Consider the following 12,572-nt stretch of genomic DNA (forward strand, 5'->3'; position numbering starts at 1 on the left):
CTTTTTTTTATATATTTTTTTTGGCAGCCGTTGAACAAACGTAACGGCAACAAGTCAAACGGGCAACCAGCGTACAAGAAATGCGCGCGCTTGCAGCAGCTCGAGGCACGAAAAAGACGACTACGACAACGACCACGATCACGACGATGACGATGACGATAACGATGGAGCTGCCTGTGAACCGGGGCCGGTAGCGATCCGTCAAACACGTTTCCCAGTTACAACTTCCCAACGGAATGATTTGGCCAAATCTGCAGCAGCGCCAATGAAGCTCGGCTAGACTGCCAGAGACAGCGACAACGGCGCCCACCGTTAACATGTAGCTGGCGCCGGCAAGAGAGAGAGAGCCCAACCACAGGGAAAGAGGTAAAGAGAGAGAGTGAAAGAGTGCGGCAGCCCAAAGCCGGCTGCTCACCTATCTAGCTATCACCTGCTGCCAGCAGCCGTCAACAGCATTCGCATAGAAAGAGAGAGAGAAAGAGAAAGAGAGAAAGAGGGCGAATGTGTGTGTGGAAATGACTCTCTTTGGCTTGCACTGAGAGCTGAAGAAAGTAGCGAGTCGCTTTGTCTGCGAGCACCCTATAAGACTGATATTCAAGCAGCTACTGTTGCAGCTCCAGTTCAGATTCAAATTTAGCTAATTGAATTTGTCAACTGGAGCCATCGGCTTGCCTAAGTGGTTCCACTGGAGACACCACTGAGCATGCTTGACAAGCTGACATGTTTTGCATATCGATATAACGGTGTTTCGGTGCTTCAAGTAGTTGTTCTGCTTAAAGCAAATTAAGCTTCATAACTCTTTGTATTTAATTATTGACAGCTTCCAATTTCTAGTCATTATTGCGATGCGCTTATTAGAAGGCCTGATGAGCAGCCAAGTGAGTATACCCTGTATTGCACTATCAAAACGCTTACGAGTTCATTGTAAAGAGACTCTTGAAAACCAAAATCAAGCTGACTGAAGATCCTTTGTAATGGCTGTCCCAACACTTTTTCATAGCATATATATTATTCCTTCCATTCTATTCCTTAACCATACTTAAATTGATCGCTATGTTCCTCCCTCTCTCTCTCTCTCTCTCTCTCTCTCTCTCTCTCTCTCTCTCTCTCTCTCTATTACAGCTGCAGATCCCATCTCAGTTGCCTGTCTGGCGGAAACGGCGCTTAAGATTACAGATGAAGTCCCGTAAAGTGTTTACTGGGCGGACACATCCTTATTCACATATTTTATTCCCTCCATTTATTTCCATAAAATATCTCTTCTAAATTGATGTCAAATTTGACACGCAAATCAGTTTAGCCTTGAATTTCCCTTCATATTATCGATATGTTATCAAATTGTAAAGATACATTTTATTTCCCAATCAATAATTTGACTCATTTAAGCAATTAATTCACTATCTCTAAATCTGTTAAATATTTTATATCTTGAGTAACTCAAACAGATGAAGAAAAACAACTGATTTGATGAGTTTTGTTTTTTAAATTTCCCTTTCATACTATGAGTAAGTTTTTCGATGCCCACAACGAATTGTAGAGTCGCATTCAAATCCCAATCAATTACATCGATTACTTTATTTGAGGCCTATAAAAAGGGCAGATCTACGTAGGATAACTCATTCGTCTACAGCCTGGCTGGCGGGCGAGACCATTTTTTGTTTTTCTCCTTTTTTTACTTAGTTTTAATTTTTATAAAATATTGTTGTATATATATATTTTTTTAAATATTTTTATTTTATTTCTTTCGCTTGCATTTCAAAAGTTGATAAGAAAGATGAAATATTTTAATAAATTTTGACCTTGTATGTGTCATGTGTATGTCATTTATTGCAATGTAGTACAAATATTTCTACTGTTGGTTAAATGCCGAGAAGTATGGTGGCTGGAGTTTAAGCGAGATCCCTTAAATAAAAACTTTTCCTTTTCAAACAACTTTCTTTAGGGTGGAGTTGCAAAAGCGTATGTTACACATATGAAACGATTTAACTATTGGTAAGTTGCTTGTATAATTTCAAAACGGGCATATTCCAAATCACGAAGCAGATTCTAGACGCTGGTTTTAAGCTGCGACGGGTGGGAGTTGCTGGCTGTTGAAATGTTTGTAAACAGTTGCAGTTGGTGGTTTTTCTTTTTCTCAATGAGTCGTAAACTAAAAAAAAAATGTTGATTTTTCATTTTACTTCGTGTTGCATAAGCAAATCTCTTCAAATGAGCTCACTTTCAAAAAAAAATTGTAACAGGAAAAAAAAGTAAAGTTTGTTTTCGGCCCACACGGCGTATGCGCAACGCGCACATCCGTCATAACTTTAAGCTGGAGGCTCTTTTTCCACAGGCTTCACCTGTTTGACCCACGGCCCTTCAGACGTATGGGCAATGCGCAAAAGTCAAATCATGACTCTCAACTGGAGGCACTACGTCCACTCGGTGTCGCTTTTAAGCCAAACAGAGCGGCAGATTGCGCAAGGCGAGCCGCAGGCGAATTGCCGTTTAATTGCCGTATTCAAAGCTGCAATTAATTTGGTTTTTTCTTCATTTAACTTGACTTCAAAATTTTAATTAAAGGCAATACACAGCGATGCGTAGCCACTCGGAAATGGCAGACGCTCGACTAGAATCGAGCGAAGAGCAATATCGCAAAGCATTGCCAAAATTAATTTATCTTTATGCTGTGGGTCCATCCATGTTTTCGTTCCGCTGTTTTGTTCTTTGTGGGCCAAACATAAAATAAACATGGAGTACTTCTTACAGAGAAGAGAAGAGTACTTCTTATAGAGAGGGTATGAAACCAAACATAAAATAAACATGGAGTACTTCTTACAGAGAAGAGAAGAGTACTTCTTATAGAGAGGGTATCAATACGTCTGGAAATGTGTTTAAGCTGCGGCAGTTTCAAATTAATTCTTCGGTTTAGTTTTTCAAAGTTTAAAGTTTTTATAATTGAGTTTGTTTTTTGCTTTTAATCATTATTTTTTGTTTTAGTTTTTTTGATCGGTTTTATTAACTATCAACCAAATATGATGGTTCCATATATTTTTGTTTTTCGTCGTCTTTGTGCTTATATTTGTTTTTTTCTACACAGAAGTTAATGGAACTTTCAGCTATAAATTGTGCTGCCTGACAGCCAAGAAGCATCACAAGCTATTGGAGCAGCGCCCCGAGAGCTACTTAAACATCAGCAACAGTAACAACAATCAACTAATTCAACTATCAATATGAAGGTAACAGGATTCATTCAAGGATTCATCTTTGGGGCCGACTAACATATACACTTACAGGTCTTTGTGTGCTTGCTTGCCACCCTGGCACTGGTTAATGCTGGACAGCGCGGCGGAGCTGGCGGTGGTGGCTATCTGCCAGGCGGTGGACGTGGCGGCGGCGGTGGCGGCGGCTTCAGGAATGGAGCTGGACTCATCTCTCATGTCTCACAGTTGCATGGCAACACGAAGGTGCAAATTGGCTCTGGCGCTAGCGCTGGATCCTATGGCGGTGGTGCTGGCGGTGGCGGCGGTGGCTGGCAGGGAGCAGGTGCTAGCGCTGGAGGTGGACGCGGAGGCTATGGTGGTGCAGGCGGTGCTGGTGGCTGGCAGGGTGCTGGTGCTGGCGCTGGCGGCTATGGCGGCGGTGCTGGAGCTGGCGGCTGGCAAGGAGCTGGTGCTGGTGCTGGTGGTGGTCGCGGCGGCGGCTACGGCGGCGGGGCTGGAGCTGGTGGCTGGCAAGGAGCTGGTGCTGGTGGCGGACGCGGCGGCTATGGCGGCGGTGCTGGTGGAGCTGGTGGCTGGCAGGGAGCTGGCGCTGGCAGTGCAGGCAATGCCTGGGGCAATCCGGCCTCGTTCGATTATTCAGTGAACCATGGTGCTAGCGCCTCCGTTGGTGGCGGTTCTCGCGGTGGTGCTGGTTGGTGGAACGATTAAAATTATTGTTTGCACTAGATACAGAATGGATATGACAAACCGAATAAAATGAGTTAATCAAACAGGAAAAGCGTTTCAATTAAAGAGGGTTGCCAAGTACCTTAAAATTGGCTTGCAGAGAAGCTTTAGCTAGACTTTGAACCAAATAAAATATATGCCAGATGGCGGCTCAACAGCTTGGCAACGGCTTTAAGCTGAGCTCCTTTAGATGGCAACACAAAGTTCGTGACAAGAGTCTTTTGTTTGAGCGTTCCAATTGATAGCTGCAGATGGCGCTTCCAGTTTAACTTGGCCAAGCTTTCAGCATAAACGCCAGAGCGCGCCACATGCCATGTGTTATCTTGAGCTCTAGATGGCGCCAGCTTCGAAGCCGGCCAGTTCGTTGCTGAAGTCTTTCGTTTAATATAAAACCTGTTCGCTTAACCATCTCTCGTGATATTTGTACCGCATTCAGACCGGGTTAATGAAGTTCAATGTCAGAGCGCGGCGTTGGCTGTGAAAAGCGAAAGTCGAGCGATGGCATGGGCTGGCCCCATCTGTGCTCAGCCAGATCACAACGGTATCATCGGCGCGTCAGCTCAGTGTCATAATACAATGGCCATAAAGGATAAGCCCGACTGATAGGCTGCGGCGGTATTCATGCACTTGAAGGCATTCCACATTGAAACTGGACTAAACGCATTTGGGCAATTAAAATTAAACAGCTTTGCTTATTGTATTTGGATTTTGCCATTATATATTTTTTTTGTTTTTGTTTTTTGTTTTTCATTCTCATGTTTTTGATTTATTGCCAACCATTTCACGTGTGTATAAACTTGTCTTTACCTTTTGATTTTTCGCTTCCGCCGTTTGCTTTTGTTTGATAGGCTTTGCATTTTGTATTTGCCATGTCATGTGTGTGTGTGTGTTTGCGTGCTTGTGTGTTTATTTCTTTGTGGTCTACCGTATGGTCAAGTGCCGTTTGGCTGCTTGGCGTCGTCGTGTCTCGCATGAGACGTGCCCAGAACCTTGGCAAAGCCACAAGCAATCGAATGGCTTTTTTGCATTTTGTGCATAAGACAAATATAATTACACAAGCAAATACAATTTGTTGTTGATTTCGAATTGTTGCCGTGTGTATTTGCATTTCATATGTTTGGCTCAGCTCAACTGGTTTGCCATCTAGCAAATATTTGCCGTATTGCATGTCTGTCCCAACACACTGAGCAAACTTTACATTGTGGCATTGAGCGAAGACCAATTATTTCGTAATTTTATGAAGCAACCAATTTATAAACGCCAGAAAATAAGAGTAAGTACTTGATGCGGGGCTAAGTTCAAGGGCAAGGCATATATTCTGGAAGCTGAAACAAGATTTGGAAGGCAACATTTAAAAGTTTTAGTAAGAAAGCATGTTTACACCTAATTCGATTAGATTCAAATGTTTTCCATTTAGTTAATTAATAAAATAATTCTTTGACAAGTTTAAAACGCTTCATTAGTAGATGCAACAAGTCATATACGAAATGAGACTTTGCGCTAAGGAATAAGCTTTAACAAAATAAAACTGAGCTAGCTGAGTTATTGTATTTAAAAGTTATTATTTCCAAACATAGATTAACAACAATCTAGGGCACAATCTCCGCGGCCAATGAGACATTTTGCATGCTAACTGCTTGATTTGTGAAATAATATTTTCAGGTTTATATATATAAACTGTTTCTTTATACTTCAAATTGGTGTTAATGGAACTGCGTTGGTCTCAGAGACGACTTTTGATATTTGTTTTTGATTCATTTTTTTTCTTTCTCTTTACAATTTTCACAGCATTTCAATCATAGTTTTATTTAAATCAGTATAGCTACTGAGTTTTTGCATATTGAGTAGCTGCCGCTGTAAATGTTTATGAACAGGATTATTTGAATGCAATTAAAAAACAATTTTTATGGGCCACGTTAGTAGCGGCAGCCTTAATGCTACAGCTATTTTAATTTATATGTTTTGCATTCCCATCAATTAGCTACAGAATACAGCATGCACAAATACATGTACGTATGTATGTATATGCATATATGTATATATAGTATATCGATGGTTTTTATGTGTACGTCTGATTACTATGGAAAGTAGGCAGCCGTTTATGCAAATCAATTATATCGCCGAGAGCTGTTCATTTTTATATGCATTAATATTACATCCATGCCTGTGTACATACATATGCATACATACATACACACTTATGTGTGCACGTATACGTGGTACGAACAGTTAGTACGTTAGTACGAACAGAATCTTTAATATATGCCACACGGCTGCATTGAGTATAATTATAATTATATGCCAGCTATAGTTTATGAGTGTCATCAATTCTGCAACCCTATAATGACAATGCGCGGTACTTGCGAGGGTCGATTAACAACTAGGTGACTTATGCTCTAGACTAAAGAGCTTGACTGGAAGCGAAGAATATATTAATTAAAAATTATTGTGTCCGCATATCGTGAATATCAATTGGACTACCGAAAACAGTGCTGGAACGTTGTGTTGCAATCAAGGATACATTTAAAACCAACTGAACCACCCACTCACGTGAGCTTGCGAGTAGAAGCGACCACCAAAAACTTAAGTCTTTATGCACTGCAGCTAGACATTCACTTCTGTGCAGTTGGGTCAGTAATTGCATATGAGTTAGTGAATAATTAAATATTTTAATTTCACGCAAGCCTTCAGATTGAAGGCAATGCGATGGGAACTCATTTTTATGGAAGATGATTCTATTGTAACAAAAGACGCGTTGCCCGCCAACCAAATGTATCTATCCACAGCATTTTTATCTTTATCTAATGAACGTTTTGAAAAACAAAAGCACATGATGGTTTTTTTTTTATTTTTTGTTTTTTGTTTTTCATCTTGGTGCTGGCAGCGCGTGAGGCCCCAAAACTGGTTAAGAATATTTCTGAATGCTGCCGCACTACAAGGCGAAACGGCAGCAAAAAAATATATGTATATATATACATATATCTATAGAAAAACGTACAATGGCGACCTAATATACAGATCGTAAAACTATAAGATCGTTGGGTACTTTATGTATATATTTCGAGAGCTGCGAGCTTGTATGTATAATGGCATATAAAAATCTTAATACAAATTCTTTATTTTTCTTAGTTTTAATCTTATTTAACGTGTCATATATACGAATTAGATTTAATTATCAGTTTGGCAATATTATTTACAACTTTGATGATAAAAATATAATTAATAAAACTTCCATTATGCGCTTTTAAATGTCATGTCTCTAAATGGCGTATAGCAGAAAATTAGTTAAAAGCTTAAATAAATTTAAATAAATTCTCGGAAATGCTAAATTTTTTGTTATATTTGTGTACTATTATTTAGCAAAAACAGAGGTTGCATAATTATTATTAATCTTAAATATACGAATTAGTTAATTCATTTTGTTTCTATTTTCGGCAGCTGCAATTTGAATTAATAAGCTAAAACACAGCCAAAATGAAGCATAGGAAATAAAGAACTATTCTACTTATAACTATATATATTGGCTGACCTTAAGATATCTTAATTGAAAAATGTCAAATGTGAGCCAAAGATTTCCTCAATAGATATAGCTAATGAATCAATTGTTACAGCATACAAGACCTATAGAGACATACATATTTATGGGCTGATAATAAACACCCCCAACCACAAGAAATATCGAGATTTAGAGCTTAGCATACATTTTCTGTAGGCCTTAAGGTGCATTGAACTCTGGAAGTTGCCGGGTTCTAACCAAACTATTTCTTTGTATTTTCTTAGTACCAACAACTACGTATATATACACATAGTATATATATAGTATAGCATACGTATATATGTACATATGTACGTATTGCTCAGTCAATTGACTATGCAAATATGAGCCAAAACATAGGCAGCATCTCGGAGCTGAGCCGAGAACCGGTTCTGGCTTGGGCCTATTTATAAGCGATGATGTTGATGGGAGCGTTTCGATATTAGGCCAAGCCTAAGGCTGTCAACTGAAGCGATCTGGTCCCACTCATTGGCTTCCTGATTACCTGATCTGGCGTTACAGTTTGTCGTTTTGCACAGGCCACTGAATACGCTTGGCTCGTGTGGGACCTTGGTCTGCAAATGAACAGCAGCTACTATGGACGGGCCGTCCAAATATCATTTAACAATTGGGTAAGCTCTGCGTGTTGTCGACTGCTTTTGACAAACTGTTGATCTATTGTTGATGCTGTCTTTTCTGTCTCTCTTTTGCTTCTTCTTTTTCCATTTGATCAAACGCCGTTAATTTGTTTGACTTGTGGCCCAATGGATCCAACTTATGTTTGAGAAAACAGCCAGCATGCTCTTCGAGCGCGTTAACAACTATCAGATACCCTGTAGCAGGGCGCCAATTAGCTTAGTTTGACTTAGCCTAACGCTTAGCACAGTCAAAGCTCTACATGTAGTATTTTTCTTTAGCTGATAGCCAACATATGTGCACTATTTGGCATACCCCTTAGGGGTACAGCCCATAAATACAGGGTATAAACAATAGCCAAGTCCAAGCCGCGCATGCGTAAAGATTTGCATAGTTACCGGAGACAATCGGCAAACAAAAGGCACGTCGGCAGCTGGTCAAAAGCAAATATCTTGAACAACATAGCACATACACATACAATATATGTGGGTTATTAATTCTATTAATTGCTTAAACGATCAAAAGCAACAAATTGCTGAAGCACTCAAATCAAGTTTGCCGCTCATCGTGCTTCAACTCGTGACACGAACGTGCGCTTGATGGGAATTTGAACTATGTGAGAGAGCGATATTTTAAGTAAAGCATACATTATATATAATTATAAAACTAAAATAGTATTAAAAACATCTTTCTGAAAAGCCATTTATATATATAAGACTTCTATAAGTCATAAGTTCTAGTCTGGCTTTTCGGACACGAACCCCAAAACATTAAGAGAAACCATCAGCCGAAAGTTATATATTAATTTCCAGCTTAAGTTATTTACTTACTGTACAAAAGAAATACGTCGTGCATGTCGTGTTTCATCGCTAACATTGCTGCTGCCCGTGCACGACACGCGCCCTTCTCTACGCTGAGGCACTTGCTCTATCTTCAACTCGAACTCCCTCTGTCGCCAGGCTGAAGCTGATGCTGCGCATAGACCATGATCATATTGAGTTATTCATGCTATGCGATACTCGTTGTGTATTCGTTGTATATTGATTTCGAGCACGTTTTTTGGTATAAATGCGTGTAGGCATCTTAGTTGTAGAATTAGTCAACGCTTCCGTTTTGTCTTGAGCAGCACATCGAAATTGAAATCGTGATCGAGATACCAATCTATTGCAAGATGAAACCGTTTGCCTGTATTCTTGTTATCCTCGTGGCGCTTCTGGCCGGCAGTCAGGCTTCACTTGAGGGTCTCCTTGGCGGCGGCGGTGGCGGCGGAGGTGGTGGCGGCGGCATTGTCCAGCTGCTGCAAAGCAAATTGGGCGGACTCGGTGGAGGACTTGGCGGTGGTAACGGCGGTGGTTACGCTGGTGGCAGCGCTGGTGGCTACTCCGGCGGCTACTCCGGCGGCTACTCTGGCGGCCAGTCCGGCGGCTACTCTGGCGGCCATTCCGGCGGCTACTCCGGCGGCTACTCCGGCGGCTACTCTGGCGGCCATTCCGGCGGCTACTCCGGCGGCTACTCTGGCGGCCACTCTGCGCCCGCTAAGGTTATCATCGTCGAAGTGGTCAACCAGGGCCAGGGAGGCGGACATGGCGGTTACTCCTCGGGCGGCTATGGTGGTGGTCATGGCGGCTTCTCCTCGGGCGGCTATGGTGGAGGTGGTTACTCCTCCGGTGGTTCCGGCTGGAACAAGGGCTGGTAAGCCAGCGCGTAGCCCAACAATAGCCTTAGACTCAAGTTCAAACAGGGAGCCAAAAAGCAATATTCTTCTGTTATTTCTAAGTTCAATTTTTTTTTTAATTAAATGTTTTAATATATATAAATACGCTTTTTTTTGCTAGTCTTAAGCTGAAAATTAACGCAATATATGAACAGAAATTTTCAATTCAAATTGTTAATATTAAAATTAGGCATCGCTAGCTCAAACCGGTTGGCGAAGTGCTTCCTGTTTGACCCATTGTCCGGCGCGATGACCTCATGGCACAGCGAGCCGCTTTGCATGGGCTCCACTTAATTGGCCCCGACTGCAATTTGGCTCTAATGTGACATTTATAGCACGGGCGCGCGAAGATCACCCGCCGTAAATTGGCCAAAACGAAGACAATTCAATTTGGCAAGGCTTATATTTTACATGGGGCCCAGCGCGTGGGCCTTGTTGCTGCAATCGTCGAGCTTGACAGTTAAACGCTTTGTTGCGGAATTTGCAGCGTGCTGCGTTTCTTTTTATTTTTTTTTTTTTTTGGGTTTTGTGGCACTTGATTGATTACCGGCCATTGGGGTCTGTCAGTTGCCGAACGAATCGATCGCACAAAGGCCCGATTTTGATTTAATGCCGCCCATGAAAATCTGCAAGTCTCGGACCGCAAAGCCCAACAAAAGTCAACAGGTTCAAATGCGCCAGTTTCAGCTTTTGCTATTGACAGTCTATTTACTTGAGGCTAGATCAAATTGAGGGGGCTGGAGGGGAGAGGTGTGGTTTCAGCAATCAGCGATCTCTGCCATTAGTTTTCATAATTTTGCGTGTTAAGTGCTATTTGAAAAGCTCGCTTCCGAATACCCTAGAAAAATGTGTTCTTCAGTTGTTAATGGACCAATCTACAATCGAAATCAATTTTGAGCTAATGTCAAGAATTCTGAATACAAGATCGTTGCGAAATATTACTAAAGGCAAATTTTGTCTTTAGCTTAAATAAGACTAAGCTTTTCCAAGGACATCAGCTTAAAAGGTTCGCAAAAACAAAGTTATTTATAGAGCAGTGTTGGAAAGTCTTAAGAGTTTAGTTGTCCTAAGATTACTCCTTTGAAGAACTTTAAACTTTAAACTTAAAGTTGCAACATTTGGCAGAGCGGTTTGATAAAGTTGTAAAAACTTATTTAGCTCGCAAAGCACCAGTAGCAACCAGCTTTTGAATGCTTTACTTAGTCGCTTTGCAACACTGCCACATATAACCACCAGCATAAACAGCAGCACAACACTAAGAGAAGAAAAGTGACTGAATGCTTATTGCTTTATTAATTGTATTTACTCTATAGCTTAAACAAGTCTGAAAGCCAATTATAGTTCGAAATTCAAATATACTCTTTACTTTAAAATGCCCGAAACATTCCAAACACAAGTCGAAATATATTTTTTCAAAAATATTTTAACTATATTAGGTAGATGATAATTCCGGTTAGAAACTAAATTTAGCCCTCAACATCTATATAAAAATATTTATGGCAGGCAATATTTTCAGCAGAACGGGCAATTATAAATTAAAAAAAAAATTGTTTCATTAACATTGTAATATATATATGTCAGGTCAAGTTCAGGCTGTTGGTTCAGCTGGACTTACGGATGTGGAAAACTAGGTTTACGAACTGAACCTAGAGGCAAGAAATTGGTTCAAGCCTTGGGTCTACCTTGTTAATTATTTTCGATTTTGAATACATTTTTAAATTTTTACAAACTGTTTGTAATTGTGTACCAAGCTAGCAGCCTTCAAATGTTTTACTTACCAGTTTTACAACACTGCCACAGCCAAAAGCTCACCATAACACTAAAAGTGAATAACTTTTAAAGTGGTTGAAAGCTTTGGGCTAAATTAATTGCATTGTCTGAATTACTTAAAAATAATCTAAAAGTCAGCACATATCTTCAAGTTAGAAAAAATATTCGGCATGATACCATGCTACTAGCTTTTAAGCGCATACTTATCTGTTTCACAACACTGTCAAGCCTGGGAAAGAGTCGTGAGGAACGTCGCTAAAAGCTTAATCTAAAATTAATGTTAGAAAATGTAAAAATTATATTTTAAAAGGCTTAAAGCTCAACCAAACGTTAAAAATTCTTGAAGATGCCACCCTCGACTTGTCCAAGTCAAATGGATTCTTTAATTTTAAATAGATTCGTCAATTCATACCAAATTGTATTGATCGGAGTGATTGATTGATCGCCGTGTGCTGGTGACCCGAATAGTGTGCACTTTGGCTTGCCAAATGCTTAGCACGAACCGTGGCAAGCTGTGGGGCAATGCTGGCTCCACGGTAGTCGGCGACACGTGTGCAGCCGATGCCAAGATCGTTGATTATGAGCCCGACAAGCTCAGCTGGCTAATGGCAGCCATAAAGAATTGGACGCCAGTCAATTGCTTTGCCCCCAAAAGGTTGTTACATAAAAATGGCGCGCCAATAAATCGATCTTCACGATGTGGTCGCTGGCGGCTGGCTATTGTCAGAATCGCCAGAATCTAGAGTCTGGGCCGGAGGCTGAGTCAGGTGCGCGTGCCCAACTGCGTCTGCGAATGGAAGTTAGCAGGGAGTGCTGACTAGGGTGAGAGGGAGGGTAGGGGTGGAGGTGACCAGGACGGGGCGTTGCCCACAATAGATGGCAGCAAAGCGTACGAAATTGAAAGTTGGCATAATGAGGGCCAACTGCACGAAGCCAAGATCGAAACGAACGGCCGGCCGTAAACAGATTTGGCAATTACATCTGATTA

At 41.0% G+C, this 12,572-nt stretch overlaps 2 protein-coding genes across 3 annotated transcripts; both read left to right on the forward strand.

Moving 5' to 3' along the window:
* The first annotated feature begins 1,764 nt into the window (after positions 1-1,764).
* Positions 1,765-3,949, forward strand: LOC115767293 (glycine-rich protein 5). Of its 2 annotated transcripts, XM_030711526.1 has the most exons (3): positions 1,765-1,992; positions 3,080-3,218; positions 3,276-3,949. In XM_030711526.1, the coding sequence occupies exons 2-3, from the start codon at positions 3,213-3,215 to the stop codon at positions 3,909-3,911; spliced, it is 642 nt and encodes a 213-aa protein (XP_030567386.1). In that variant the 5' UTR covers positions 1,765-1,992; positions 3,080-3,212; the 3' UTR covers positions 3,912-3,949. The 2 variants fall into 2 exon arrangements, with proteins under 2 accessions (XP_030567386.1, XP_030567385.1); XM_030711525.1 differs by lacking the exon at positions 1,765-1,992 and having other exon boundaries at positions 2,944-3,218.
* A 5,322-nt stretch (positions 3,950-9,271) lies between these two features.
* On the forward strand, positions 9,272-9,796 carry LOC115767321 (loricrin). Its single transcript, XM_030711561.1, has one exon. The coding sequence runs from the start codon at positions 9,272-9,274 to the stop codon at positions 9,794-9,796; it is 525 nt and encodes a 174-aa protein (XP_030567421.1).
* Positions 9,797-12,572: the final 2,776 nt, after the last annotated feature.

Source organism: Drosophila novamexicana, unplaced genomic scaffold (assembly GCF_003285875.2).
Source record: "Drosophila novamexicana strain 15010-1031.04,08,12 unplaced genomic scaffold, DnovRS2.1 tig00001361-arrow-arrow-pilon, whole genome shotgun sequence".
In the NCBI taxonomy this organism is placed as follows: domain Eukaryota; kingdom Metazoa; phylum Arthropoda; class Insecta; order Diptera; family Drosophilidae; genus Drosophila; species Drosophila novamexicana.

Excerpts from the sequence above, each read along its gene's own strand:
- LOC115767321 (XM_030711561.1), top strand. The coding sequence starts at position 9,272 with ATGAAACCGTTTGCCTGTATTCTTGTTATCCTCGTGGCGCTTCTGGCC.